This window comes from Callorhinchus milii, unplaced genomic scaffold (assembly GCF_018977255.1).
Source record: "Callorhinchus milii isolate IMCB2004 unplaced genomic scaffold, IMCB_Cmil_1.0 Scaffold3, whole genome shotgun sequence".
Lineage (NCBI taxonomy): Eukaryota > Metazoa > Chordata > Chondrichthyes > Chimaeriformes > Callorhinchidae > Callorhinchus > Callorhinchus milii.
This window is the reverse complement of record NW_024704744.1, coordinates 93,744,414-93,771,082: the sequence shown is the minus strand read 5'-3', so window position 1 is coordinate 93,771,082 and position 26,669 is coordinate 93,744,414. Positions and strand designations below refer to the sequence as shown.

The 26,669-nt window shown below is 40.8% G+C and overlaps 1 protein-coding gene across 5 annotated transcripts in view; it reads left to right on the top strand.

Moving 5' to 3' along the window:
- clip3 (CAP-GLY domain containing linker protein 3) overlaps positions 1 to 26,669 on the top strand; it is a 140,308-nt gene that overhangs the window by 100,646 nt on the left and 12,993 nt on the right. For 4 of the 5 annotated variants that reach the window (XM_042332804.1, XM_042332803.1, XM_007896823.2 and 1 more), the window contains 2 exons: positions 18,594 to 18,658; positions 23,807 to 23,882. In XM_042332804.1, coding sequence (XP_042188738.1) covers positions 18,594 to 18,658; positions 23,807 to 23,882 — 141 coding nt within the window. Of the gene's footprint in view, positions 1 to 18,593; positions 18,659 to 20,749; positions 20,968 to 23,806; positions 23,883 to 26,669 lie in introns of those variants that run through there. The other variant, XM_042332805.1, reaches the window with a different exon arrangement.

Below are 26,669 nucleotides of genomic sequence, written 5' to 3'. Positions count from 1 at the left end.
TTCTTTGCAGTATTTGAAAGGAAATTTTTAATTAAATTTTTGCCTGTCCATTCTGGTGTATTACTATTATTATATTCCACCTTCTCCACTGTACCCTCCAACTGGTGCATCCCATATCATTCATAGATGAGATGTTAAACTGAGATCTTGTCTGCCTGTGCAGGTGGATGTTAAAAATCCCATTGCTATTTTGTAATGAAAAGGATGTTTCTCCCAGTATCCTGGCCAGGTCTTCCAGATATCATTGGTCATTCAACTGTGGTACCTTGCTACGGCATCATAGCTGAAGTATTTACTTACAAATACAGCTAATACATTTGACAGCAAATCCCTGTGAAGTGCTTGAGATATTTTGACGTTATAGGCACTTTATCGAATGCTAGGCTAACTATTACAACTTGGGCAGTTCCTTTAGAAACTGTAAGCCTTCTTGTGGAATTCTAGATTGTTTAATTATCATGTTTTCAACTAACTAACTAACCAAATTCAGAATACACACACTAGGAACTATATGTGTGAGCACAATGGATCACTGTGTGGAAATGTGGATTACCTTATGGACATTCATGTTGCCTCAATAATTCCTTGATAACATTTCACATTGTTTAATAATAATAATAATTCTTGCATTTGATATAGAGCTTTATTACATCTTCGAGAAGTCTCAAAGCACTTCATAGAATATACTGTAAAGTGTAGTGACTGTATATTTTGTGGACGAAACGTGACAGCCAATTGCGCACAGCAGTGTCCCACAAATATTTTTAAAAAGTTTAATATCTACCGTTTGTTTGTAGTTCTTGGTTCTGGATCACTCTGAAAGTTAGTTTATTCCCTGTCCTCAAGATTGTTGTCGCTTATTTGTTTTAAATAAAACAGTACTTTATGATCACATTGACCCACAGTCACCATTTTCAGTTGAATTATCTCCTCACTGTATGGATTACTCACAAAAACTGGGTCAGGCTGGTGAAATTTATGATGGTTTTAGTATCCGCACAATATTATTTTTAGTGCCACTTCAAAAATCGTTGACACATTTATGTGCAGTGCAAATTGTTCTGTGATCTTTCTAAAATGAGATATACAGCACTTCCATTAAAATAAGAATGTAAAACATAGACAAAGTTGTCTTGTAGCACATCAAGCCTTATCACATATTATTTGTAGATTCAACCCTGCCTATTTAATGTTCTGAGGGAAACATGTACATAAATACTCCCACCATCCCTCAGTGGAATGAATTGCAGTATTCATCTGTCCTCACGTCTCCACTTCACTATTCAGTGCAGTCCTGCTGCCTTCACCAGCACTGTTCCTTCCACCTCAGCAGCACAAGCTTGGAGTCTGTTTAAGTAATAATAATAATCCTTACATTTGATATAATAATAATCCTTGCATTTGATACAGCGGCTTATCACGTCTTCGAGACGTCTCAAAGCGCTTCACAGAAAATACTGTAAAGTGAATTGACTGCATATTTTGTGGTCGAAACGCGACAGTCGATTGCAAACAGCAGTGTTCCACAAACAGTGTCTTGGATTGAATCACAAAGTTATCTCCTAAATGAGAACATCTGTCATCAAAATCCTTTTGATGGCAAGATGCCCAACATTGCATAGTATTCCAAATGTGGCCTGTCCAGAAGCCCAGAATTCCACCTAGTATTTGCCGGAAAGACTTAAATTTCTGGAAAAATTTACAATCTTTTTTTTAACAAGCTGTTCCTAATTTAAGACGAGTTTTACGAATTTTCCACAATTCTGCCCAAACTTAAATTTTAAGACAAAATTAGACTTATGGACTAATAAAAGTAATAATAGTCCTTGCATTTGATATAACAGTTTATCACATCTTCAAGACGTCTCAAAGGCTTCACAGAATAGACTGTAAAGTGAATTGGCTATATATTTTGTGGGCGAAACTAAGACTAGAATTAAGTGGAATTTCAGACCTCAGTGATGTATAACTTGACCGTTATTGAAATTCTCTCAAGACGGAGCTTGTTGTTGACCAGCTTTAATGATGATGGTGCATACTGACTGCAACTTTTCGTTCAGCGATCACTCTAAAATCCTTTTCCTGTTTTCCACCTTTGCTAATGAACAACCTTTCATTATATACTCATGTTTGCTATTTATTGTTCCAATATGCATCACTGTACATTTAGTCAGATTAAAATCCATCTGCCATTCCCTGCCCCATCTGTTTAATTTGTCCTGATCTCTTTCAGTTCTGTTTATGTTTGTCATCTGGCAGCAACCGCTGCATTACCAGAAGTGCTTTCCTCCAGGTCATTTTGGATAGTGGGAACAGCAGGGGACCTAGAACAGACCCCTGCCGAACTCAACTACTAATCACTGCACATACATGGAGCCTTTTGTATTTATCACCACCTTCTGCTTCTAATTGCAGAGCTTTTTAGGCCAGCGAGCTCACTCATCATTAACACCATGAGCCTTAACCATCTTTAAAGTTATTAATTTTGAAGCTTTATGTACATTTTGATTGTTGGATATTCTGCACAATTCCTGAGTGAATTCCAACACATTAGGGAAGGATTTTGTGACAAGCCGTTATATCAAATGCAAAGATTATTTTTACTGTACAGATTTATGTAACATATCAGAATACCTATTGATCCTGTAGAATCTCTCTTCCCAACTTTGCCTCTCTTCCCAACTTTTATGGCTTTACTAGGCTTTCATCTGATTCCTACTATGAGCATCACCTTTCTTTGAATGCCTCTCGATGTTATCTGCTATCTGCCTTTTTTTTCCTATTCAATCTAACAATGGTCTTTTCGGTTATTTTTAGCCATCTCTTGTAAGCAACTCAGTGCTCCCTACACCCTTCCCTTCTTATTTTGCTATCATGGTTTTATGTTACTCATTTTTTTTCTTATAAATACATATGTATTTTTCATCTTATACGTTTAAACGTTGCAACGTTTATTTTAGTTTCTAGTTGTGTATCTCAGTCCTGTCTAGAGCTCTTTTCATGATTCCTAATTTTGCTGGCCTAAACTCATATACTTCTGAATTATTTTTGCCCTTATCCTCCAAGACCGTATCAGTTCAAACACTGGAATGATCACTTGAGCCCAAAGGCCCACTGATATCCAGATTGCTAAATCCTGGCTCTTGAACACTAAATTTAAGATTGCGTCTCTAGAATACTCTACAGTATTCAATACAGAACCAATGTTCTATAATGGAGTTTGTTTTATTTACATGCTTTTACTGTAGACTGGCCACATCTACCATCCTCTAAAATTAACTGCACACTGCACTCTGTTTCAGAATACTTAAATATTATTTTTATAACATGTGAGAACTCTTATTACACCACACTGCAATAAAAGCAGTATGTGATAATAATAATAATCCTTGCATTTGATATAGCACTTTTCAAGTCTTTATTGTATTTACTAGGAGAATGATTCAGTCAACATGGGCCAAGCACCAACTGTTTGTTTGTAGGGCAGGATTTAGGGCTGATGAAAGGCAGATATGCTGATTCTTATCTCATGTATTTTAACACAAATTTATTTCTGTTCACAAAGATAATATAGTTATTTGCTTTATTAGAAGCATTGAATGAGCATTTTTGTGACTTGGCATTATGGAACTTAGCATTCCTCACCTGTGAACTAGTTTTGGAATAGTGATATAAACACAGTGTCGATAGTATTTAAAAGGCAGATTCACATATTCTTTCACTTGACAGTCCCATCATTTTTTATCATGTCATTGAATATAATAGCACAATGAAACTCATTGATTAGCAAACAACAACTAAAATAGTGCCTCCATGGATGCCTCCTGCAGTGATGCTTAGAAAACATAGAAACAGGAGTTGGCCATTCAGCCCCTTGAGCCTGTTCCCCATTCTATAAAATCATGGCTGATCTGTACCTTAAGTCCAATTACCCGTCCTTTCCCCATATCCCTTGATACCCTGACCTAACACATATCTATCCACTTCAGTCTTGAAAATGTGAATGGATCCAGCATCCACAGACTTTTGGGGGAGAGAGTTCCAGATTTCCACTATCCTTTCGGTGAAAAACTGCCTCCTAATTTCACTCCTAAATGCCCTAACTCTAATTTTAAGATTATGCCCCTTGTTCTGGATTCTCCTTCCAGAGGAAATAGCTTTTTTGCAAATGGAACGGTCGCTTTGCTATTCTCTAATATTTAAATAATTGTCTTAATATTTTTCGGTTATCACAAATATGAAGTATTGATGTGACAGCTATGAAAAATTGCATGTGGAAGGAATCATTTAAACTCATATTCATCTGCTTTAGCGACTGGGTGCAAAGCTGGTAAATACGCGATTGTATATTATTTTGGATTTTGTTGTATTGTGAGAAGGCAACACTACTTAAAAAGCAATTGCTACAAAAGTCATAGTTCTAGTCCTTAGGAGATGAGATTCTGCTGAAGTGAGCTGTGCACATCTTAAAGCAAGAAACATTACTGAAAAAGTCTTTTGAGTGCTAATAGCTATTGAGAGACCAAGGTGAAGGGCAAGACCCATAATCCAGGAAACTACCAAGATTGAAATGAGTACAAGAGCTGAACAGGTCCTGCCACATTCAGCTACAAAATACACAGTTATTACACTTAATAGTATTTTCTACACTTTGAGAGGTCCTCCTGATGTGAAAGGCCCTATATGAAATGTAGGGATTATTATTATGAAAGTAACTATTAGATAAGCTTCTTCCTCCACCTCCCCTCACCCCAACTCAATCCATTTTCTCAATATCTAATTGCCTCTTGAACTAATTTATAGTGTCAGCTGTAATAGTCTTAAAATGTAACATATTCCACACGCCTATTAACCTTGCAACCTCCTCATTTCTAACTTGCTAATATTTAACGGATGCCCCTGATATTTGAACCCTTCATCGCAGTTTACCGGAATCAATTATGCCAATGCTCTTCATAATTTGAAAAAATTTAATTTCCTAACATTTCAGCTGTTTTTTTTTCCCTGCTTCATGCTAGTCAGACTCAGTTGGTAGTCTCTTCCTTTCTGGGTCAGAAGGAAAGGGTTCATGAGAACATAGTCTCGGCTGACTCTAATGTAGTTCTGGGGGAATTGCTGCATTGTCAGAGGTGCCATCATTTGGATGAGATCTTGAACTAAGATCCTATCCGGGGGCATTAAAGATCCTCTGGTATTATTCAAGTGAAGGGCATTTTATCCACCCTAATGATCGTACCAGCAATGATGCAGCACTCAGCCAAGTGTCATCTTAGATTGTTGGCTCAAAGTTTTGACATTGGCTTTAAACTCATGGTCTTCTGACCCAGAGGCAAAATTGCTATCAACTGCCCCAAGATGACACCTTAGAAAGTACCAAAAAAAGTGCAAATCAGGCTTCACACTCCGGATTACTCACTGTTAAAATAGCTCAAAATAAAATAAAACAGCAAGAATCTCTTTCTGCACTTATCGTATTATCATCAATCGCATTCCTAACCAGATAATTATACCCTTTTTTGTGAAGATGTTAATCAATAAAGTATTAACCGATTTTCCTGGGCGATCTTCTCCATAAATTCACCACGCTGCCGGGAAAATTATACCTTTAAATCCTACCCGAGCATGAGATGGATAAAAATAATACAAAATTTGGAACAAGCAATATTTCATAAAACCCTTATTATCTATTTTCAATATTTCATTGCAGTTTGGGATTCTGATCATTTACTTAGAGAATGTATGACTTGAACAGTTTTAATGAGAATTGCCCACAAGCGATGGAAGACCATTAATCTGATGCCTTTACTGAAGCAAAGGCTTGACAGCATTTTGCTTTATCGATCTTTCTGCAGACAGAGACATTTTTATACTCCACTTTTTCTCATGCTTGATCTAGGTACCTGCGAATTTCTCTTAAGCTAGCAGTCCGTCTGTGAAGGGTCCTTTTCCCCAGAGAAAAGTTTTCTTTAACCCCCCAAAAAGTACAATTTCATTCATTAAAGGTTCTTTGGACTAAAGCAGGGGAATGCAGATTCAAAATAGCAAAAAGAGAAACACAGGTGCATTTCAGCGGCACTCAAATTATTGAAATGTTTAGGCTTTCTCTGTTTGAACATGGAATTGGTTCACTGGAGATAGTTAATAATAATAAACCTTGCATTTGATATTGCACATTGTCGCGTCTTCGAGATGTCTCAAAGCGCTTCACAGAATATAAAGTGAATTGACTGTATATTTTGTGGCTGAAAGTTGAAGGAAATTGAGGTTAGGCTTGATAGTCCATCACCCCATTCACCTTGACTTGAAACCTTTTAAGGCCCTCAAAAAATAAATACCCTCAAAAATAATAGCAGCAGGAATTGCCCATTAAATATATAAAATAGATCACAGACACAAACAAATCTCAACTAACTCAAATAAAATATCTGGAACATTCAGTAGTGCTTTTTGTGCTTACCTTTGGATTCTCTATTCATAAGAACATAAGAAATGCTAGACAAAAAAAGACCGAGGTCCACCTAGTTCACCTTCCTGGCGGTCGCGTGCACATATGTCCCAAACTACCTGTGTACTCTATCCCATAATGTTATCTCTCCGCAAACGGCTTTTCCTCCGGCCCCCGCACTGTCTCGTGCAGCGTCCCTCAGGGCTCTGTCCTCGGTCCCCTCCTCTTCACCCTCTATATGCTCCCCCTCGGTGACATCATCCGCAGACATGGGGTTATCTTCCACATGTATGCGGATGACACCCAACTCTACCTTTCCTCTTCTACCCTCAACGCCACGACCACCGATGTCCTGACAGCTGTCTGTCCGACATCGAGTCCTGGACGAGAGACAACTTTCTTCAGCTCAACGTGCGCAAAACTGAGGCCCTCCTGATTGGCTCACGTCAGAGCCTCCGCACCTCAGGCGCTGACAGCATCAGCATCCAAGGCTGCACTCTCCACCTCTCAAAGCCATCAGGAACCTCGGTGTTCTGTTCGACCCTGAGCTGTCCTTTTTCCCCACATCCGCACCACAACTGGCACCGCCTTCCATCACCTCTGGAACATCGCCAGACTACAGCACTACCTCACCCCTCACGCTGCTGAAACTCTTGTCCTCGCCTTTATCACTTCAAGGCTGGACTATGGGAACTCTCTCCTCGCCGGCCTTCCCGCCACCTCCCTCCACACTGCAAGTTATTCAGAACTCTGCAGCTCGTGTACTGTCCTGCACCAGGCTTCGCGCCCACATCACTCCCACCCTCACCCTCACCCTCGCCCTCACTCCCACCCTCGCCCTCACCCTCGCCCTCGCTCGCCTCCACTGGCTCCCCATCCCCCAGAGGATCGAATTCAAGATCCTCATCCTCACCTACAAGGCCATTCACGGCCTCGCTCCGTCCTACCTCTCCGACCTACTATCCCCCCACGTACCTGCCCGTAAGCTCCGTTCCTCTGGCTCCGGTCTGCTCCACATCCCCCGCCCTAACCGCCCTACCATCGGTGGCCGGGCCTTCAGCCTCTCAGCCCCTCGGCTCTGGAACGAGATCCCCCAGTGCCTTCGCTTTGCTTCCTCCCTTTCCTCCTTCAAGGCCGGTCTCAAGACCTTTCTCTTCAACCATGCCTTCAGCTCCCCTCTCGACTCTACCCCTCCTCGCTCCCTCCCTTCCCTCCTTTCTCCCTGACCATTTCCCCCCTGCTCGGGTCCTGATCCAACTGTCCAGCGCCTTAGAACGTCCTCCCGACGTGAAAGGCGCTCTATAAATGTAATCTTGTTGTTGTTTCCTAAAAGTAAACTATCCAATCTGTGTTTGAAAGAATCAACACTTCCTGCTTCAACCGTCTCCCCTGGGAGCCTGTTCCACAGGTTCACTATTCACTCACTGAAATAGCATTTGCATAGATTTGTTCTGAATTTATCCCCCTTCAATCGCAGGCTGTGCCCTCTGATTTTACTATTCTGGACAAGTTGGAACAGCCTGGTGTGATATATATTGTCTTGCCTCTTTATATTCACCTCCATACACAGGTTAATTATACCATAAGTCTCACTCATCAACCTAGATTCTTCATCCAGCAGATAAGAGATTCCTCCCCTTTCATTTATCAACCGCTTCCAGAATCTGCCCACTTGCAGAATGGCAAAATCATATGTCAGTTCTTTTCCGAAATTAATTCAGAGCTTCAGACTGCAATTTGAAGGACGTGTACTGCTCTCCTCTTCTCTAGGTTCTGAGATTGATTTGCAGAAATCACAAGATGATTGGAATCTCGAGATTAACCGTTTCCAGTATCTGAACTGCAGTGCTTTAATGCTCAGTGCTTAGAATGGTGCATTATTTCTGTAATACGTTGAAGCAGGCTTCAAACCTAAGGTTGACATTTTCAAGGCAAACAGCTTTAGACTTCCAGCATTCACACATCTTTGGATTTTCCTACAATGCTCTGTGGCAGTGATTAAAACGAACCAGATGTTGGGATGTATCAGTTGCATCCCGAGATAGTGGGGTCATCCTGCCACTGTATGGTTAGACCATACTTAGAGTACTGTGTATAGTTCTGGTCGTCGCTGTTGGAGAAATCGAGAAGATACAGTGGAGGGCAACCAAAATGATCAAGGGAATGGATGGACTGGGCTATGAGGAGCAACTAAATAAATTGGGAATGTTCACGCTGGAAAAGAGAAGATTGAGGAGCGACATGATTGCTGTCTTTAAGATTCTAAAGGGGCAAAACAATCTAGATCATGACAGGCTGTTTCAACTTGTCCAGAATAGTAAAACCAGAGGACATGGCCTCAGAATGAATCTACGCAAACACTATTTCCAGTGAGCGAATAATGAACCTGTGGAACAGGCTCCCTGGGGGAATGGTTGAAGCAGGAAGTGGTGATTCCTTCAAACACAGATTAGATAGTTTTCTTTTAGGAAATAGCATTATGGGATATAGTGCATAGGTAGTTCGGGACACATGTGCAAGCGACCGCTAGGAAGGTGGAAGGCGAACTAGGTGGATTTTGGTCTCCGCCACTACCTCTTCCCTTAGGCGGCTGAGACCCTCATCCTTTCATTTATTACATCTTGGCTCGACTACGCCAGCTCTCTGCTTGTCAGCCTTCCCAACTCTTCCTTCCACAAGCTGCAGATCATCCAGAACTCTGCAGCTCGTGTCCTCTCCCGCACCAGTCTCCCTGACCCTATAAACCCCAACCTCGCCTGGCTCCACTGACTCCCCATCCCCTAGAGGATAGAGTTACAAAATCCTCATCCTTGCCTTCAAAGCCCTCCACAGCATTGCTCCTGCCTACCTCTGTGACCTGCTAACACCATATCAACCTGTCTGCTCCCTCTGCTCAGCAGGCTCCAGCCTGCTCCACATCCCACACCCTGCCCACCCAAACATCGGTGGTCAGGGCTTCATCCTCTCTGCCCCCACCTTTTGGAAATCTATCCCACAGTCCCTTCACCTCACTCCCTTCCTCACCTCCTTCAAGGCACGTCTCGAGACCCTCCTCTTCGACCGCACCTTCAGCCACCCTCCTACCCTTAAGCCCCTGCCCTCCATCGCTCCTGATCCCAACCACCTGATCTGGTCCAAATCCCTGACCGTCAAGTGCCTTAGGACATTATCCTGACGTGAAAGTCGCTATACAAATGTAATTTGTTGCTGTTATGTTCAAAGTCTTGATGTGGAGCTTGACGTCACAACCATCTGACTCAGAGGAAAGAGTGCTACCAATTGAGCCAGGCTTACATTCTTGGTTAATGAGGGCTCGAAGAGACTAGTGTAGAGGTGCAGAACTGTGATTGTAAACCTGAAAAGTGTTTGCTAGTACATCAGCTCTGTCAGTCAGATTTTCACCTAAGCCTTTTGAATTGTCTGTCTTGTTAAACAGAAACCCAGCTTTAGTTTGTACAGATTCTTGGCATTTGACATGAAGGAATAAAAGCCTTCCTTGTGGGTTTCAAGGCTGGAGGCTTCTTTGTAAACCATCATTGCCAACAATTTCTGGGTACAAAATGCGATTGTTAAAGAAATAACTTGTTTTTTGACTTAGGAGATGTTTTATCCTCCTGAATCAACACAGAAGAGAGAGGGAAATGTAATCCGAGGATGAAGACTGAGAAAAGGCTTGTGTTAATAGATGAGGCGAGCTAGCCATGGACGATCTCTCTTTTTTTCAGCAAACTAAAAAAAAAGTAATTGGGCTAATGCGTCCATTCATTCTAAATAACATTGTAATAATAATCCTTGATTTGATATAGCAGCTTATCACGTCAAAAGGTGACTCTGTAGTTGTAGGTGAACGTGACAATTTGCACACATCAATGCCCCATAAATGGCCATGAAGTGAATGGCAAATATATCTGGACAATTCTGGACCAGTTATCAATGACTAATTTGATTAACGGCCAGACCCCAGGCAGAATTCCCTTGGGATTTTTAATCAGCACGTCAGCCTGGCTCAGTTGGTAGCACTCTCGCTTCTGAATCAGAAATTTGTGGGTTCAAGCCCCATATTGGGACTTGGAACCCGTATAGTCTATGCTGACACTCCAAGGTCGCGCGACATCCCAGGGTTTGGGACGTCCTCCTGACGTGAAAGGCGCTATACAAATGTAATTTGTTGTTGCATTGTCAGGGGTGCTGTCCTTTAGATCATTAAACCGAGGTCTCATCTGCCTCTCCAGGTGGATTTTAAAGATACCGTGACACAATTCAAAAAGAGAAGGAAATTTCTCCCAGTGTTCTAACCAACAATCCCCCAATTAAAATTGGTCACTCGCTCCATGGCTGTTCGTGGGACATTGCTGGTGCGAACTGGCTGCAATGTTTGCTCACAAAATACATAGTCAGTATATCCTATAAAGTGCTTTGAGATGTCTTGACAATATAATGAACGCTATATCAAATGCAAGGCTTATTATTATTGCGTTGATCTGAGCAGACTATATGATTATTGTTATATAGTGTCCATCTGAGCAGACTAAGTTGCTGTCCTTTAGACGTCTCATCTGAAAGAAAACAACTGTGACAGTGCAGCACTCTCCCAACACTAAAAAGTAGATTGTTGTTTCAACCTAGACTGCGAGCTCAAATTCCTATGTGTGCTTGAATCCACAACCTTCGACTCAGAGGCAAGCAGGCTACCAACTGAACTGCGTTGACATCTATAAGGGTTTGTGAGGCACTAATAATAGTAAAAAAAATAGTGTGGCCTTTTGTAATTCAGTTGTAACAGGAAATTATAAGTTGTAATATATGAATCTATTATTTGGCTTTGTTCCAGAGAGCCCATCTTTTGAGAGCAAAGGATGTATTTTATTGGTGAAATGGTGAAAGTTAAACAGAAGGCAACAAAAGAAACAAAAGACCATAATGTATTCAGACCGTGCTTTGGGTCTTGTTAATTCGGATAAGATATGATTCAGAGTTCTCCTCTTCAGCCCCATGAGTGTTCATCAAGTTAGCAGTGATCACTGCTGTGGCATAGGGGGAAATAATCTTGTTTATCAGTTATACGGATGACTTGACTCATCCAAGTCTGATCTCACTTGAAGGCAACCTTCAGGATTACCCATCTACTTTAAAACACAATTTTATGGTGCAGATACCTGCCATATCAAATCCAACCAATGCAGTCTCTGACCCTTTAGGAACTCTACTCCCGGGTTGAGGAAAATCTCCAGTTTTTTTTTCCATCAATAATCAATCTTGACAATCACTTCACCTCACTGCCACTTAAAACAAGCCGAGTAGGACGATGTATTGCTTGACACCTATTGATGCCTGAACCTATTTTAGCTGGCAGTGAAGCGAAGAATAGAATGGGGTTTGTGAAAACCAATACACTTCATACAAAAAGTAAAGACCTCCGGCTCCCAAAAAAATTCCATCAAGTAAAAAATACACTGTAGTTAGTACCAGAGAAATGTAATGCACTCAGGAGGATGAAAATTAGTTGATAGTTGTTTTTTGGTTGTTTTAAAATCATTTTTTTTACTTGAATAACTGAATGGAATGACACATCTGTTAGAGTGAAAATGTGGCCATTAATCTTCCCCCACAGACAAGTGGAAGCCAGCACTTTCCAATCATAAAGCATATAATTTCTGTCTGTGCACGGATTATTCTCTTTGACTGCTTGTAGGATCGGAGAGGACATGTATGGATGTTTGTCAGTTTGAAATTCAACTGACTTATACCTACACGTAATCCCTATAGTATAGACTATGGTGATTCTCAGAGTTAGCTTGTTAACCCATGCAGGTTTACTTTTTTACTCCAACTTGCTTTGCTGACTGTACAGTGATCGGCTGAAACAATTCGAGTTTAAATAGATTACTGAAGAAAAATATAACTTCACGCACATGAGCACACCTAGAAATTGTGTGTTTTTTTTCCTAAATTGATTTGTTTATACTGTCAGCAAGGATCAGTCACTGGAAGTGAAGAAAAAAATCCTGCACACGAGTTTCAGCTGCCAATAGAAGGAAGGTAGTGGGCAGGACAGCTGGTAACAAAGTTAAAATAATCCGTGTATTTCATATGAAATATCTCACAGTGCTTTGCAAGTAATTGCTCCCAAATGTATTGCCTGTGTACTGTATTTGTAAGAGAAAGTGGGGGCCAATTTGCGCATCACAATGCCCCACAAACAGCCGTGGCCAATTTTATGTGGGAGACTTGGCCAGGACACCAGAAACTCCCTTCTTATTTCGTACCCTGTCATGAGATACCTCACGTCCACCTGAACAGATGGAGGGGAACATCATTTAATTTCTCATCAGATTTGGGATTTAAATATACAGTTGGATCCAGAGTTGTGAGAGCTACCAACTGAGCCGAAAGCACACCAAGCAGCAAGGATGTTCTAAGCTTTGTCAGCATTGCGGTGCTTTTGCAATACCTGCATTATCACCAATCTCGCATTCAAGCACACCTCTCACAAGGTAATAATTTTCTACTACATAAGTTTATCTCAATTGTTCAGGTCTGCTCACAATAAAGTACTCTATGTTAATTTACTGTGGAGCAGTCCACCAGGGAGCTCTCATTAAGCCCTTTACTGATGCATCAAACTGACATTATGACGTGAGGTGACTCAATTTCTCCCACTCACGAGCCTTTAAAGCTACGCAAATATCTGGAATAATTAACAGAGCAGATTACAATGACTAGAATAATGTCATTAAATTGATGCTAATTGTAGCAGTTCTGACAGCACAGATGTGTTGGTTTATCTGATTGTTCGTTGCTGTGAGTGTTTGCAGTGTAATTTGAGCAATGTTGGTAGAGAAGTGCACAATAAAAATCTCGCCGAAAGGAAAATTGCATTGCAATTTACCAAACTGTGAATGAAGAATCCAAGCTGATATAGAAGGCTGCAGACAATTGTACATTAAGTGCTGTGTTAGGAGATTGCAAAGAAATCAAAATTACTCTGAAAGTGATCAAAATTCTATCAACTTTTGAAAAAAATGTGCATTCTCAAATTAATTGGCAGTTATATGCTTCTAAGACTGGTATGAATAATTTATTTTATCTTTATGGAAGAAATCAAAAAAAGTCTGCAGAAGAATTTCTTTAAAACCCTTTTCAATAAAGCTATGAATCAGGTTCCTGAAATGTAATATGTTTTTAGGTTTAAAATCACCCATTGTCTTACAATTTACGGTTGTGCTAAATTTTGAAAAAGAAATATTCAATTCTGCCTTAGTTCGCAGGCTGACTTTCCACTTTCTCCAAACAGATCTGCAGATAATCAGCTTATAGTCTTAAGCCTAAGAACACTATAGGCTAAGGGCCTCACTTTCCTCCAGCGAGACACTAAATTAATATTCCGGGATAAAGCTGTAAAATGGCCTTATGTTTAGTTTCCTCACTACAATACTGCTCGTTTTTTAAAATACTGTTTTAACTATTTCTATTTTTATTTTCACCTTTATCACTCAATCACTCAATATGTAGTTAAAAGCATAGATGGAACTCTCAGTTGGGTTTGGACGCTCTTAAGGATGGTGATGGATTTCCGCATGGGTCTGACACACTGGATGGATGACCCCCAAAAAATCACCCAAGTATAAGAAAATTAATTCAACATATCCCAACAATTGTCAGAGTATAAGCACATAAAGTGGTGGATGTATATTTAATACAACCACCGCCTCAGTGGATTTTATAGGATGAAGAATTCTCAGAATGGTATGAAATGGCTTATGCAGATCCTTCAAATATCCAAAAGTTGATATCAGTGTAGTGATTCCGAATGTGGCTCAAAACCATATTAAATCATTTTTCTACTCCACATTTTTAATGTTTTGGCAATCAATTGGGGAATTTTGACAAAAACGTCCTGGCAATAAGTTCTCCTGTTGTCAATTCGAAACCCTGCCCCTTTAGGCCACTGTTCTGTGGAGAAACATACAGCGTCTTTCTGATCACAACAAAGATCTCTTAGAATCTCACAACAGTTTACAGCTCCCAATATGACTTAATCCTTGATTGACCAAGATAAAACATTGACAGCACAAAATAGAATGCGTTTTATAAGTTATTTTATTCACTAAAAGCTATGTTTAAATTTCAATACAATACAACATTATATTTGTTTTGCGTCTTTCACGTCAGGAGGACATTCCAAGATGCACATTGTAAGTGTTAAACATATAACACAGCATAAAGGCAAGATCTAACTTAAATCAGCGAAGCCAAAAGTTTCATTTGGAGAGGTAGTGTTTTACACCAGGGTTACGAAGGCTTGAAAACAATGCAGACTTTTTATTATCATTAATTTAGCTTTCTTGGGTTTTGACCACCAAGTTGTCGCCTGGGTGCCTCTCAGGTTAGTTGGCAGGATCCTTTTGCCATCTCTCACTTTGACTGACTTGTGGTGTCTTCTACTATCTTGGGTCTTCCCGACCTGTCACTGTTCTTTATCAGTTGACAAGTAACGTAGGTTTTGCTAATGTCTTTAGATTTTTCTTTATAATTAACTTTCTTCGCCTAGCGGAATCACAGTAGAAGTATACTTGTCTACATTTCTCTGGACATAATCCTCTCAAAACAGCTTTGACTCTCTAACTCTTGGGTCTTGTCAAATCTCCCTTTGAATCTCTTCCGAATATTTTGAATCTGCTTTTCTGAACAGAACTTCCCATTCTTATACCTGTTGGACTGGGCCACATTAGGAATCGGGGTCCTTTCTTTGTGGTCGAAGTGGTCTGAAATGGTGAGAGTGAAAATCCAATCAGGTGCTACCCTCTTTGATGAATTTTCTTCTTGATTTTTCTGAGCCATTTATCTTTGGGATGAGTGACTCTACAGACACAGAATTTGGAAATATTTTACTCTCCCTGCTCAAGTATCTCTGTTAGAAACTTCTGTTCAGTCTACTTGTACCAATTGGTAATTAATCCCACATGCTATGTCGTTGCTATTATGGTCAATTGTTTTGGGCACCTTTTACAAATTGATTTGAATGAACTGGTTCGTGTCTGGTTAGTGTCAATCTGACCTGCCAGGCTAACAGGACAATGTTTCTTTGGTTCAGTTATGCACAAGCCTTTGCCATTTGATACATTGACCAAAATTAACCATTTATACAGCCTGATGTGAGCTGTTCATAACGACAAATAAAAAAAAATTTCCCTACACAAATATGAGTAACCTCTCAAGTGCTGCTATCAATTCAAATCAAAACACTGTGGTAAGATAGAAACTACACTGTGAGATCTCAGTGATCAGAAGGAATACTCGCATTTCCCAAATAATCAGAAGAGCTCTCTGGCATCAAAACCTCCTTTAAAGCTGAATCTTGGCAGTAGAACCCCGAAGCTGCCTTTCGGGGTGGTTTTCGAGACTCTTCTTGAAGCTTCGTATAATTGCTTAGATGCAGCAGCGATGCAGAGGTACAACTAGAATGTGAAAATCCGGAGATTGAATTAGATTTTTTTTGTTGAACTACATCTCAAGCTCAAACTAAAACTAACCATATTCTTTGGACCACATCAAATTGAAGCTGCCCCTTTGAAAATGCTCAGGAAGAATCTGATATGCATCCATCTATCTCCATTGGAGATGCATTTGGAACAAACCAAGCATGACAGTCTCATTGCATTCCACCTGTCCAGCGGCTGCTTATGATACACGGAGCTTGAAATTAAAGGATGCAGAACCATTAGGCAGCAGTATTGGGAGCTGTCGGAAGCCACTGCAATGTTTTAAAACAAACATTGGTTCAGTGTTGTAATAGAAACCGAGGGGTTCATTCTGTACTGTGTGCATTGCAGGTTCTGTTTAAAAAGGCTGAACTGGGAGCTTTCCATGTGTGAGATAGCATTGCTTTTGGCTTCAATCTTCCTGGCAACCATAATTGCTATTGTTGTTTTGTTGTTAAATGCACTGGATTCTTTCCATCAGACTTGTATTCAGTTTGTAGATTCTGTGCATATACAGCAGCATCAAAACCTACTCCAGAGATTTGAACATCGATACCAATGTTGATCAATGTGACAGCATGTATGAAAGCATCAGTTTGCACCAAACTGTCGATGCTGAATTTATTTATCTGATAAAATAATCTAAAAATCACTATTACATCTGTTCCTGTGTTCACCACAGTTTTCTAGCAGATATCAGAACCCTGGAGATAGTTTTAAATCTTCACTATCCTGGGGAAATTGAGCCCAAATGTAGTGGCCCAACTTACCCCTGTCCTTGCAGAGATCCACTAACTGCGCAGACAAAAATCAAGTAAATGGTCTTTCTGTCTCTCTCTCTGCCTTAGCAGTACCCGGTGACACTAATTCTCTCGTGTCCTCCTTCTTTCAAAGCTTTTAACTGCTCTTTCCATCTCCTGGGCTATGGTTTCACAGGCGGAACATGCCCTTTGCTGCCTCAAAGAAATGGCCCTTGCTTGTGGGTTAGCTTTGACAGTGAGTGGTGGCAGGATCACAGCCTGTCCTCGCGTAATCGGTACACACAAACACATCTTCCCAACAGGGACATGTAGATAGTGATCAAGATCGGAAACCCTGACCTATTTTCTTCAGCTGAAGCCAGAGGACCCAAGGCTTATTGTCAAACTCCAACTGCTGCCTCAGCTCCGAGCTCAGCTCCTTCAGCTAAAGGGTTGAACTTTAAATCTTCTTGTCTGGATCCTCTCGTGCCTCCATCCACTAGGCAACTGGAGGAACATTCATGGTGCATTTAGCTACAAAGGTATTCAAGCAGCTCTGTGGAATACAAATCTAAACCCACTTAATGAATAACATATTACTCAAGTAATTGTCTTGTCAGTGAGCACATAGAACATCACACTACATGGATTTAATCCGGTTGTTCAGATTCTATTTCAGAAAGAACACCGACATGTCAAACGTGATGAAATTTATTTTAGTCATTAGTATATTAGCAGGCAAATCGACAAGTATTTTGTTGCAAAGATGTAATCAAGGATAGATTGAGTTTGTCAGCCCTGTATCAGTGGGTTACTGTGTATGATGGGGAACAATGAGCACAGATTAATCTACTCAGTGTTTTTATTTATTAAAAATGTTGCTGATGTAATTTCTTTCCCTCTCTAGCTTTCTACACTTGACGTTAACCTCTCTCATTCCCTCCCTTCCCCACACCCCCTCTCCATCATCCAAATTAATTCTGGATTCAGAGGCAGGTAATATTGGCGCAGAGATTTCCACAGTTAGTGCCAGTGTCACTCCTGTGCTGTGGAACCTCCTCTTCTCACTGTAACCACAAACACAAGTAATAATCCTTGCATTTGCTGTAACACACATAATGTCACAGGCTCAACAAGCATCCCAAGTAATTACTGTCAAGTGTAGTCACTATGAATTTGCAGGAGAATGTGGCAACCACTTTGTACACAACCACAAACAGCCGTGAATTGAATGATAATAATAATAATCCTTCAGTCTGATGTAGCGCCTTAGCACATCTTCGAGACGTCTCAAAGTGCTTCACACAATACACTGTAAATTGAATTGACCGTATATTTTGTGGGCGAAACTTGGCAGCCAATTGTGCCCAGCGGCGTCCCACAAACAGTCGTGGATTGAAGTGACCAATTTATTATTGTTTTCTACAATCCATGTAAATTGCTCATTCACCTCATGAGAAATGGCTGTTGCCTTTACTTACTTGATATTACTACACTTGATATTATTTGTTGTTTAAAAAAACTCTTGAGACATTTGACGTGAAAAGGCATCATAAGAGTAAGTTATTTCTTAAAGCCACTAACCGCTGACCTCTGGAGCTCCCAGCCTCAATCGCTCTGCCTCATCCCGTCTTTACCTTTAAATCCCCTTTTAAGACTTACGTCCTTGACCTCGCCAGTGGTCACCTCACTCTTTACCCTTGCTCTAAGCCTGCCACTGTGCAAGATGCTATCCTGCGTGTTACATAAATGCTAGTTGTTGGATTTTTTTCTTCCATATGGACAATCTGGGATGATATCATCGATTGTGCCTTACCAGGCATTTGGTCACTTTTATTGAGTGTTTAAAATGTCAGCAGAATGTATGTGGGGCTTTATCTTTATGCCTTTTCTTGTATCTAAACTCTGTGGTTGTCTTTTTTATAGGCTGACCAAGACGTTGGATTCTCTGTCCGATATTCCTTCCGGTAAATTGAATCATTCATTTCTAGGTAAGTCACAGTATCTCGGTGTTCATTATAGAGTGAATGTGGCCTCCAGGGTAGTCTGATCACTGCAGATGTTTAGAATTGTGAGTGACATGGCCCATCTAGGTTTTACATTGCTCCTGTCACTCACTTGTAATCCAACTCGTTTTAAAAGTGAAAAAACCAAAGTAAAATAATTAAAATAGAAAATGTAATTGTTCCAACATAAAAAATAAATGGAAGAAATTCGGGACTAAGGTTAATGAAAAATATATGAGATGTTCCATCTGACAATCTCAACTGTCATTTAACTGAAGGAATTTCTGAACCCAAACAATACTACTCTCTACTGACAGTGGACATCAATGTGAGATGGATCCCTTTTATTTTTTATTGTCATTTAAACCAAGAGCTTTTGCACAGCTTTTCCAAAGGGAAGGAGCAAGGGAGAAAACCTAAGAGTGAATCACATTTTGAATAAAATTGAAGTCTTTGGAGTCTCTCAGATTAGTGGTTAGCACAGTCCCCTTGTAAGCGAGAGGACCCGGGTTCAATTCCGGGCGGGGGGAAACCTTAGACAAGTTTTCTTGCTCCACATGCCTATGTTTACCTAGCAATTAGTAGGAACTTGGTTATTAGTCCATTGGTGGATCACTTTCTGGGGGTAATAATCCCTCCAAAAATAATAATAATAATAATGAATTTGGTCAATCAATCTGCGACTGTTTGTGGGACACTGCTGTTTGCAATTGGCTGCTGCATTTCGCCCACAAAATATACAGTCAATTCACTTCACAATATATTCTGTGAAATTCTTTGAGACGTCTCAACGACGTGATAAGACGCTATGTCAAATGCAACTATTATTATTTAAGACCATGGGTTTAATCTGGTCAAATGACCAATTTTATTGGGGGATTGTTGGCCAAGACACCAGGAAAAAAATCTTTTTGAATAGCACCATGGGATCTTTAATGTCCACCTGAACAGGCAGATTGGAGCTCGGTTTAACATCTCATTCAAAGAATGACACACGCCAACAGCAATGCATTGGAGTGTCAGCGAGACTGTATGAGTTCCTAGTCCCAATGTAGGGCTCAAACCCAACATTGAATCCACAGTCTTCTGACTCAGAGGCACCAACTGAGCCAAGCTGACACACAATGGAATGTGGGATTGAGTCAGCCCTCTATGGTAGTCTCGGTTTTAGCTGATTAATCTCCACTAGTCCCTAAAGCACACCGTGGTGTCCCTGAACTTTGGTTCTTGACAACCTGCCCCTAATACTTTCTGGAATTAAGCAAGCAGAGCACTCCAGGGAGGGAGAGTACACACTCGATTCTAGATGCAAGGACATTTCCATTTTAGGTGGCACACATACGTGAAATTCTCAGCCTGGTTTGGATACTGTTGATCATGGTGATGGGTGTCCTCATGTATCTCAGGCAAGGGCACCACACACAGGCGCGGGTGCTACATATGGGCAAGAGAAATGAATGAACTTCTAAAATGGGAGAGTAAAGCTTGAGAGGTTCATAAATATTATCTGAGCCACAAGAGTGTGTGACAAGCTTGAAATCATTCCAGTAGTTTTATATCTAATATATACAGTCTCCTGATTGTTACCATTTGTGAGATTTTCTGTTCTGAATTTTTTTTTGAACTGATGTCTTCCATTACCAACACTTCTCACTTTCCGTTTTTCATTGCCACCTTCCACTTGTCCCCCAAAGTATCCCCCTGCCTTACCATCACCTGAAAGTAAAGGGGAAATGCTTTACTACTTTACAAGATCGTGCAAGAAAGAGCTCGTATTTTCATAGTGCCTTATCATCCCGAACGGTCTCAAAGCTTTTCACAATTAAGTACCATTGACTGTAGTCACTTTCTGTAGGAAACCAATTTGTTCCGAGCAAGGCCTCACAAACCATGAAGTGAATAATAATCATACTCATTGCATTTGATATAGCACCTTATCATGTCTTAGAGACATCTCAGAGCGCTTCACGGAATATACTGTAACGTGAATTGACTGTATATTTTGTGGGTGAGTGACCAATTAGTCTGCAGTACTCTCAGACACAGCAACGGGAAAAACTCCCTGCTCCTTTCCAGGCATGTCATGGAATCTTTAACTTCGACCTGAAGAACAGACAGATGGTACCTCAGTCATGGGATCGAGGATTACAGCCAGCTTTTATTAACAAGATATTTTGTAGTCGGATTTCCTGGATTTTGAGCACTGCTGGGGGCACATTTAGCTTCCTGGTTTTGAATGTCTGATTGTTTACTGCTTCTATTTTGTTCTTAACAAAGCTTGATTGTTTGTTTTACCCACAATGATGTTTCCGTGTATTATTTCAAATCCCGTCATGCTTTAACACATCTCGGTAAAAAAAACCACAACACTCAGTATCGATATTCTTTTCGCAAGCCAGGGTTAGTAACCAGAGCTAGTGTTTCTATTTATTCCAGGTTTGGGGACTGGGCCCAAATTGACATTGATTTATTATACTGCAAGAGAACATTAGGTATTCTTAATGTGGGAATACATAGACAAATAGTAGAATTCTGATAAGAATACCTTGCAGTTTTTGTCGTTAAATGCCATTTTTCATCAAGCTGAAGTAGAATTAATAAAGATGGCTCTGGTGAAAATCAAGTTAAATTTAACCTGAAATTTATGTTAACTCATGCAGCTTACTTTATCATGGCTGAACTTGAATTGGATCATAGTTCTGTTTGTTTCGTATGGTTTTTCTGCTACTGTTTTCTACCATTTTCTCTGCTCCTCTCCTGACTTGTGTTCATTCCCTGGATGCTTCCAGCTCAGCGCTATCTCACCCGTCTTAGAATTTTTTGCGTGTAAGCTTAAACAAAGAGGATGTGGGTATGTTATTTACACTCAGAAACATCACCGCTTTGAGGATAGTTACTAATTGGTCATTCCAGGGGAAAGGGAGTAAGCAGGATTTCTTTGGGGTTCATTTGGCTCCAGGTGACGGCCTTGGCAACGGATTAGTGTAATCAAGTCATGCCTTTGTGGTGGACTCGGTAGTACAGTAGCTCAAGCCATGCCTCTTGCCAACCTGTGCCTAATACTCTAGAATTAGATAAATAGGTTGTGTCCCAACCTGAGGGAGACCGTGTCCATTCCATTCTAGACACAGAGAAATTTCCAAATGAAAGTGGCACATCTTTGTAGAACTTTGTCTGGTTTGAATACTCTGAAACAGTTGATAAGTTTCTGTGTGTGTCAAAACACTCAACTGATCTCACCCAAAAAGCAATTGGAGGCGAAGTTTGAGGATCTAATTTGGGGTATTTTTTAATGGTATTAAGGTAGGGGCATAAACAGGCAATGTTACAGAGATAGGAAACAACTGGTTTAGCCATGGGGCGGATGTGAGGGCTGAATGACAACTGAAGAGGTCATTCTGAACACTGAGAGCAAGCGTCAGCGAGCAACCAGGGCCTTTGATGGAGATGGAGCCAGATACAAGAAGACCCCAGACAATACAGATAAAGACCTGACCAGGGAATGGAAATCTCTATGTGTTAGCTACAGAGGTTTGAATAGTGTGAACAACATAGAAAACTGACTCCGAAGTACGCTAACTTAGGCCTAGTTAATTATATCCTGATAATGAGTTGGATACATATCTTTGAGGACGGAGTAGTGTTTTTGCTCTTAGGACGAGGGAGGAGAAAATGTTTAATCGAAGGATTGAATAGTGCAGATGTGAGGATGGAATCATTTCAGTTGAAGTAACCTTCTCATTATGTCCTTTTCATTCCAATTATGTGCTTTTCATTCCATGACTTCCTGATGCTCTTGTAATCAAACTGTAATATTTCACTGTTCCTCCATGATCAGTTTGTGCTGTTAAACAGAATTAGTACAAATGGAATAAATTGGACATTTCCCGAAAGAAGTCAAACATTGTATAGAAAAACTGTGACAAAATCAACGGGTTCTGTTGAAATCAGTTTAGTTCACAGTCAGAGCAGAACAAAACAGCACCATGAACAGAAGTCAGTACGCAAGCAGCAGATAGATAGTCTGAGCAGACTTGGGCAGGTTATTGGCTTGTAAAGTTCATTTTGTTCTAAGACAGTTTTTTTCAACAGATTGTGCCACTGAGTCTTTATGGGATACAGTGCATGACGCAAACTCCTATCAGCTTCCCCTGGAGTCCAACCTAATTTAGTTCATTGAATTTTTCAATCTCCCTTTTTTGTTTTTTTAATGTTATTTTGCAGATAAATAGCAAAGTAGATTATGCACATTCAGACCATCAAGGCAACAGTAGAGGCGTAAATTGTATTGCAAGCCACAGTCCCGAAGGCAAAACACAAAACCTCATGCAATGTTAATGCAATGTTTTTAAAATATATAAATGTGTGCATATAGAGTTAACAATCTGTTTACACCGTGATGAGAAAAGAGAGAAAACAATTGGCTGTACTGAGTGGGGACATTCATAATATCAGTCCCACGACAAAACCTATATAAGAAACAAATAAAAGCACAACAGGACAGCAGAAATGAGGGTATGATTTGAATTTATGTGGTGAATTGGATGGAACAGTAGCAACAGAAGAAAGCACATTAACTGGTCATTCATTTCGTTACTGAATGTGGGACGTGGCTGGTGCAGATTAGTTGCCATGTCTGCTCGCTTAGCAACAACCATTACACTTCAAAGCAACTCATTGTGTGAAGGGCTGTGAAAAATTTTGATATGATAAGGCACAATATCAAATAGCGTTATTTTTGTCATTATTTCAGTGCCAAATGACAAACTGATTTCAATGTGTCTTTTCTCGAGCTCCATAGTTGAGTCCTCTATTTACAGAAACTGAATGCAGTGGTGTGAATCCACCTATATAACAAAAAAGTAAATGTGGCAAGACATGAATGTTATACCGTTAAGAACTGTTTTCCCATTGCTGACTATGTCATTGACTAAATTAACGTATAATGAGCATTTGTGTACCTTGTCAGCATTGCATACATTCTTTTTGACTAGATTTGTACTGCATTCACACTGAAATCAAAGTATTTTAAATCAATGAGGGTTTACGCTGGCAAAACAGGTTTATTACAATAAGAAAAATTGCCGATGTCAGTCTCCTCACGATCTTGCAGTAATTGTTCCTGGTTCTCAGGTTTCCAGCGGAGTTACAGCAGCTCATCGGCCCTTCCATCTCCAAGGGAGCCGAAACGAAAGATCTCATCGCCAAGGTAAAGCCCAACTCTGGGGATCTCTCTAGTTGATCATTGCATGCCATCAAGAACGTCACTTGTCATCTTGTAGACTCTGCTTGTTTCAGGTTATACAAATCCCAAGGAATGACACTACACTGAAGTATTGGGATCACATTGAATTGTCAGAGCTGAATTATCAAATGCCAGAATTATTATTATTATAATGCGGGTGAGTATTAGGCGGAGGTTGGAAAGAGCCAAGATCTGGGGAGCCCAGACCGTGCTTTGGGGTACTGCTGAAGTCTAACCTTCTGAAACCTCATAGTTTACTATTAGTCTGAACACACAAATAAAACCTATAGATGCTGTTGGTCTTCCTCAACCGAGCTTCTAACAGTGTAAATGTGTCACTGCTGTTGGTCTGATTCCCTTATACCACAAGGGATGGTATCCATTCTCTTAGTTGTTTTCTTAAGTACCTGTCTTGACTCAGCCACTACTTCTCACTTATTAATATCATAGCTAAACATTTTTCTTTATGCACAAACCATAATGTTACGAGATAGATGTGCAACAAATTGTGGGTGGAAATTTAGGGGAGATGGATTTGTTTTTATTCAACATGATTTTAATATACTCAGAGCAGAAGCTTGACTCAAGGGAGATATCTATATTTTTTGCAAATTTATAATTCACCACAACCAAAGTTCTTAGAAAAATTGAACGGCAGCAAAAGGGAATTGGAAAAGTACTTGGCTCTACTATAATACGTGTATTTCTATCTACAATAGATATTTGTGCTTCAAATATAAAGCAAACACAATTACAATCGTAATAGCCACGAAAACACATTGGTCGATTATATACTTATATACTGCAGGCAGTGCAGCAGAGGTGTCGAATTGAGTTCAATCGCCGTTATAATGTGCTGCTATTTCTGCAAAATTACACCAGCAAATCCAGCTTGCTGGGAGGTTTTGCTTTCCATCATATGCATGCACCTAGTTTCCAAGGGCTGTGTAAAAAGAATACTAGCATTGATCTAGGAGGTACACTGCATTAATTTTAAAATCTTTTTCCTTGGTTCCTTAAATGTGTTTCTGTTGCTCTCCTCTTTCTCTGTCCCAGCCCCATGCAGTGCACCAATACATGGCTAAGTTGGTAACAGGGTACGCTGTTTCTGACAGTGCCACTCTGCAACTGGTTGCTAGCACTTGCTCAAGAGGTCTTAGCATTCATTTCCCACTGGTTTCCCCTTTCACTGAAGCTCCCTTGGGTTTGGAATTGGGTTAACACCCAACAGTCATTCTGAAACAACAATAACTTTTATATCAAGCCTTTCACATTGGGAGGATGTCTTAAAGTGCTTATCCAGCTGGGAACCCTGGTTGGAGTGGCTGACTCGGTGATGGTGGGATGGGTGAGGGGGGGAAGCCGGTCACCTAAAAATATGGTTGTAAAGGTAGGTCTTAAAGTGCAAAGCATTGAAGGCAGGTAGGGAGGCAGCAAGGACAGAATGGCTGATGGTGGGGTGGATCGAGTGTGACACGTGAAGCAGTGATTGCTGAGTGGTAGGAGCAGGCGGGACATTGGGGCAGTGAGATTGCATGAGGTGACAGATGTAGGAGGGGGCGAGGAATTTGAAATGAGATGAGGATCTTGAATGTGATCCGCTGGTGAATGGGGAGCCAGTGAGGCCGGATGAAGCTGCTGTGCTCCCATAACTGGTACATGAGAGCACATGAGCTTCTCAAATTTCTGCAGGGTCTGCAGGTTGTGTAAGGGGATGAAGGAGTGTATGAGGTTCTTGGCGGCCTCGGGAAAGAGGTGGTGGCGAAGCGGGTAAAGTTGCGGAGGTGAGTCAAAGCCGAGCAAGTGAGAGCCAGATTTGGGACTTGAAGAAGGACATTTGGATAAGGTACTGAGGGTCCACACTGGTTTCACGAAGCAGAGTGAGCATCCGTGCAAGTGGATGTGGTCAGCGAATGAGGTGAGAAGAGGAGAGCCGCAGTTTTGTTGGCATTTAACTAAAGAAAGTTCGCTCTCCTTTAGGATTTCAAAACCACAAGCTGTGAGAAAGGTCCAGCATTTTGAACGTGCTGTGCCACCCAGAAAGTCGATTTCCCCCCCAGCAACAACCCCCAACCCCCCAAAAAAATTAAAACCTGGGTTTCAAAATGAGTCCTGCAAGTGCTTGTACATTTACTAAGTAAATGTGGTTGTAAAAGCACTTCAGCTGAAAGTAGGAGTATTACTGGTGCTTGACCATTGTGAAAAAAAAGGCAGCTTCCAATGTTTTCAGTCGGGAATCAATCCCTTGTACTGACTTGGGTCCAAGGAGATTTCAGATCAGAGCCAGAGAATTGAAAATCAGTGTGACATGCAGGGAATTCCCTTGGGGAAGACTGCGTTCACGATGCTGGGTGCTTTCCCCCGCTGCCAGGAGCCAGGAAAGTTCCCACTTTCGATGGAGGGAATTTTTTAACCCCACAAGAGTTTAATGAACAGTTAAAGCTCGCCCAAGCTGCAGCTTCCTGTGTTATTTTAGGCTCAGGCCCAGCTGTGATGCTTTGAAATGCCTCACCGATTGTTACTGAATTGTAAAGCGTGAAGGGATAAAGTACAACAGAAGGAGCGGAACTCTCAAAAGGGATGGCATTCGGCTCTGCTATAAGAGCTCAGTGAAGCTGAGCGCAGACACCTTGCAGGAAACTTGGACACTCCCAAGGGTGGGCGGCGGTAGATATAGCCCCTGAGCTGGAGTCGTGGATGCGGTCTTTATGCACGCTCCACCCTCACAGTGCCAATTGCATTCACTCAGCT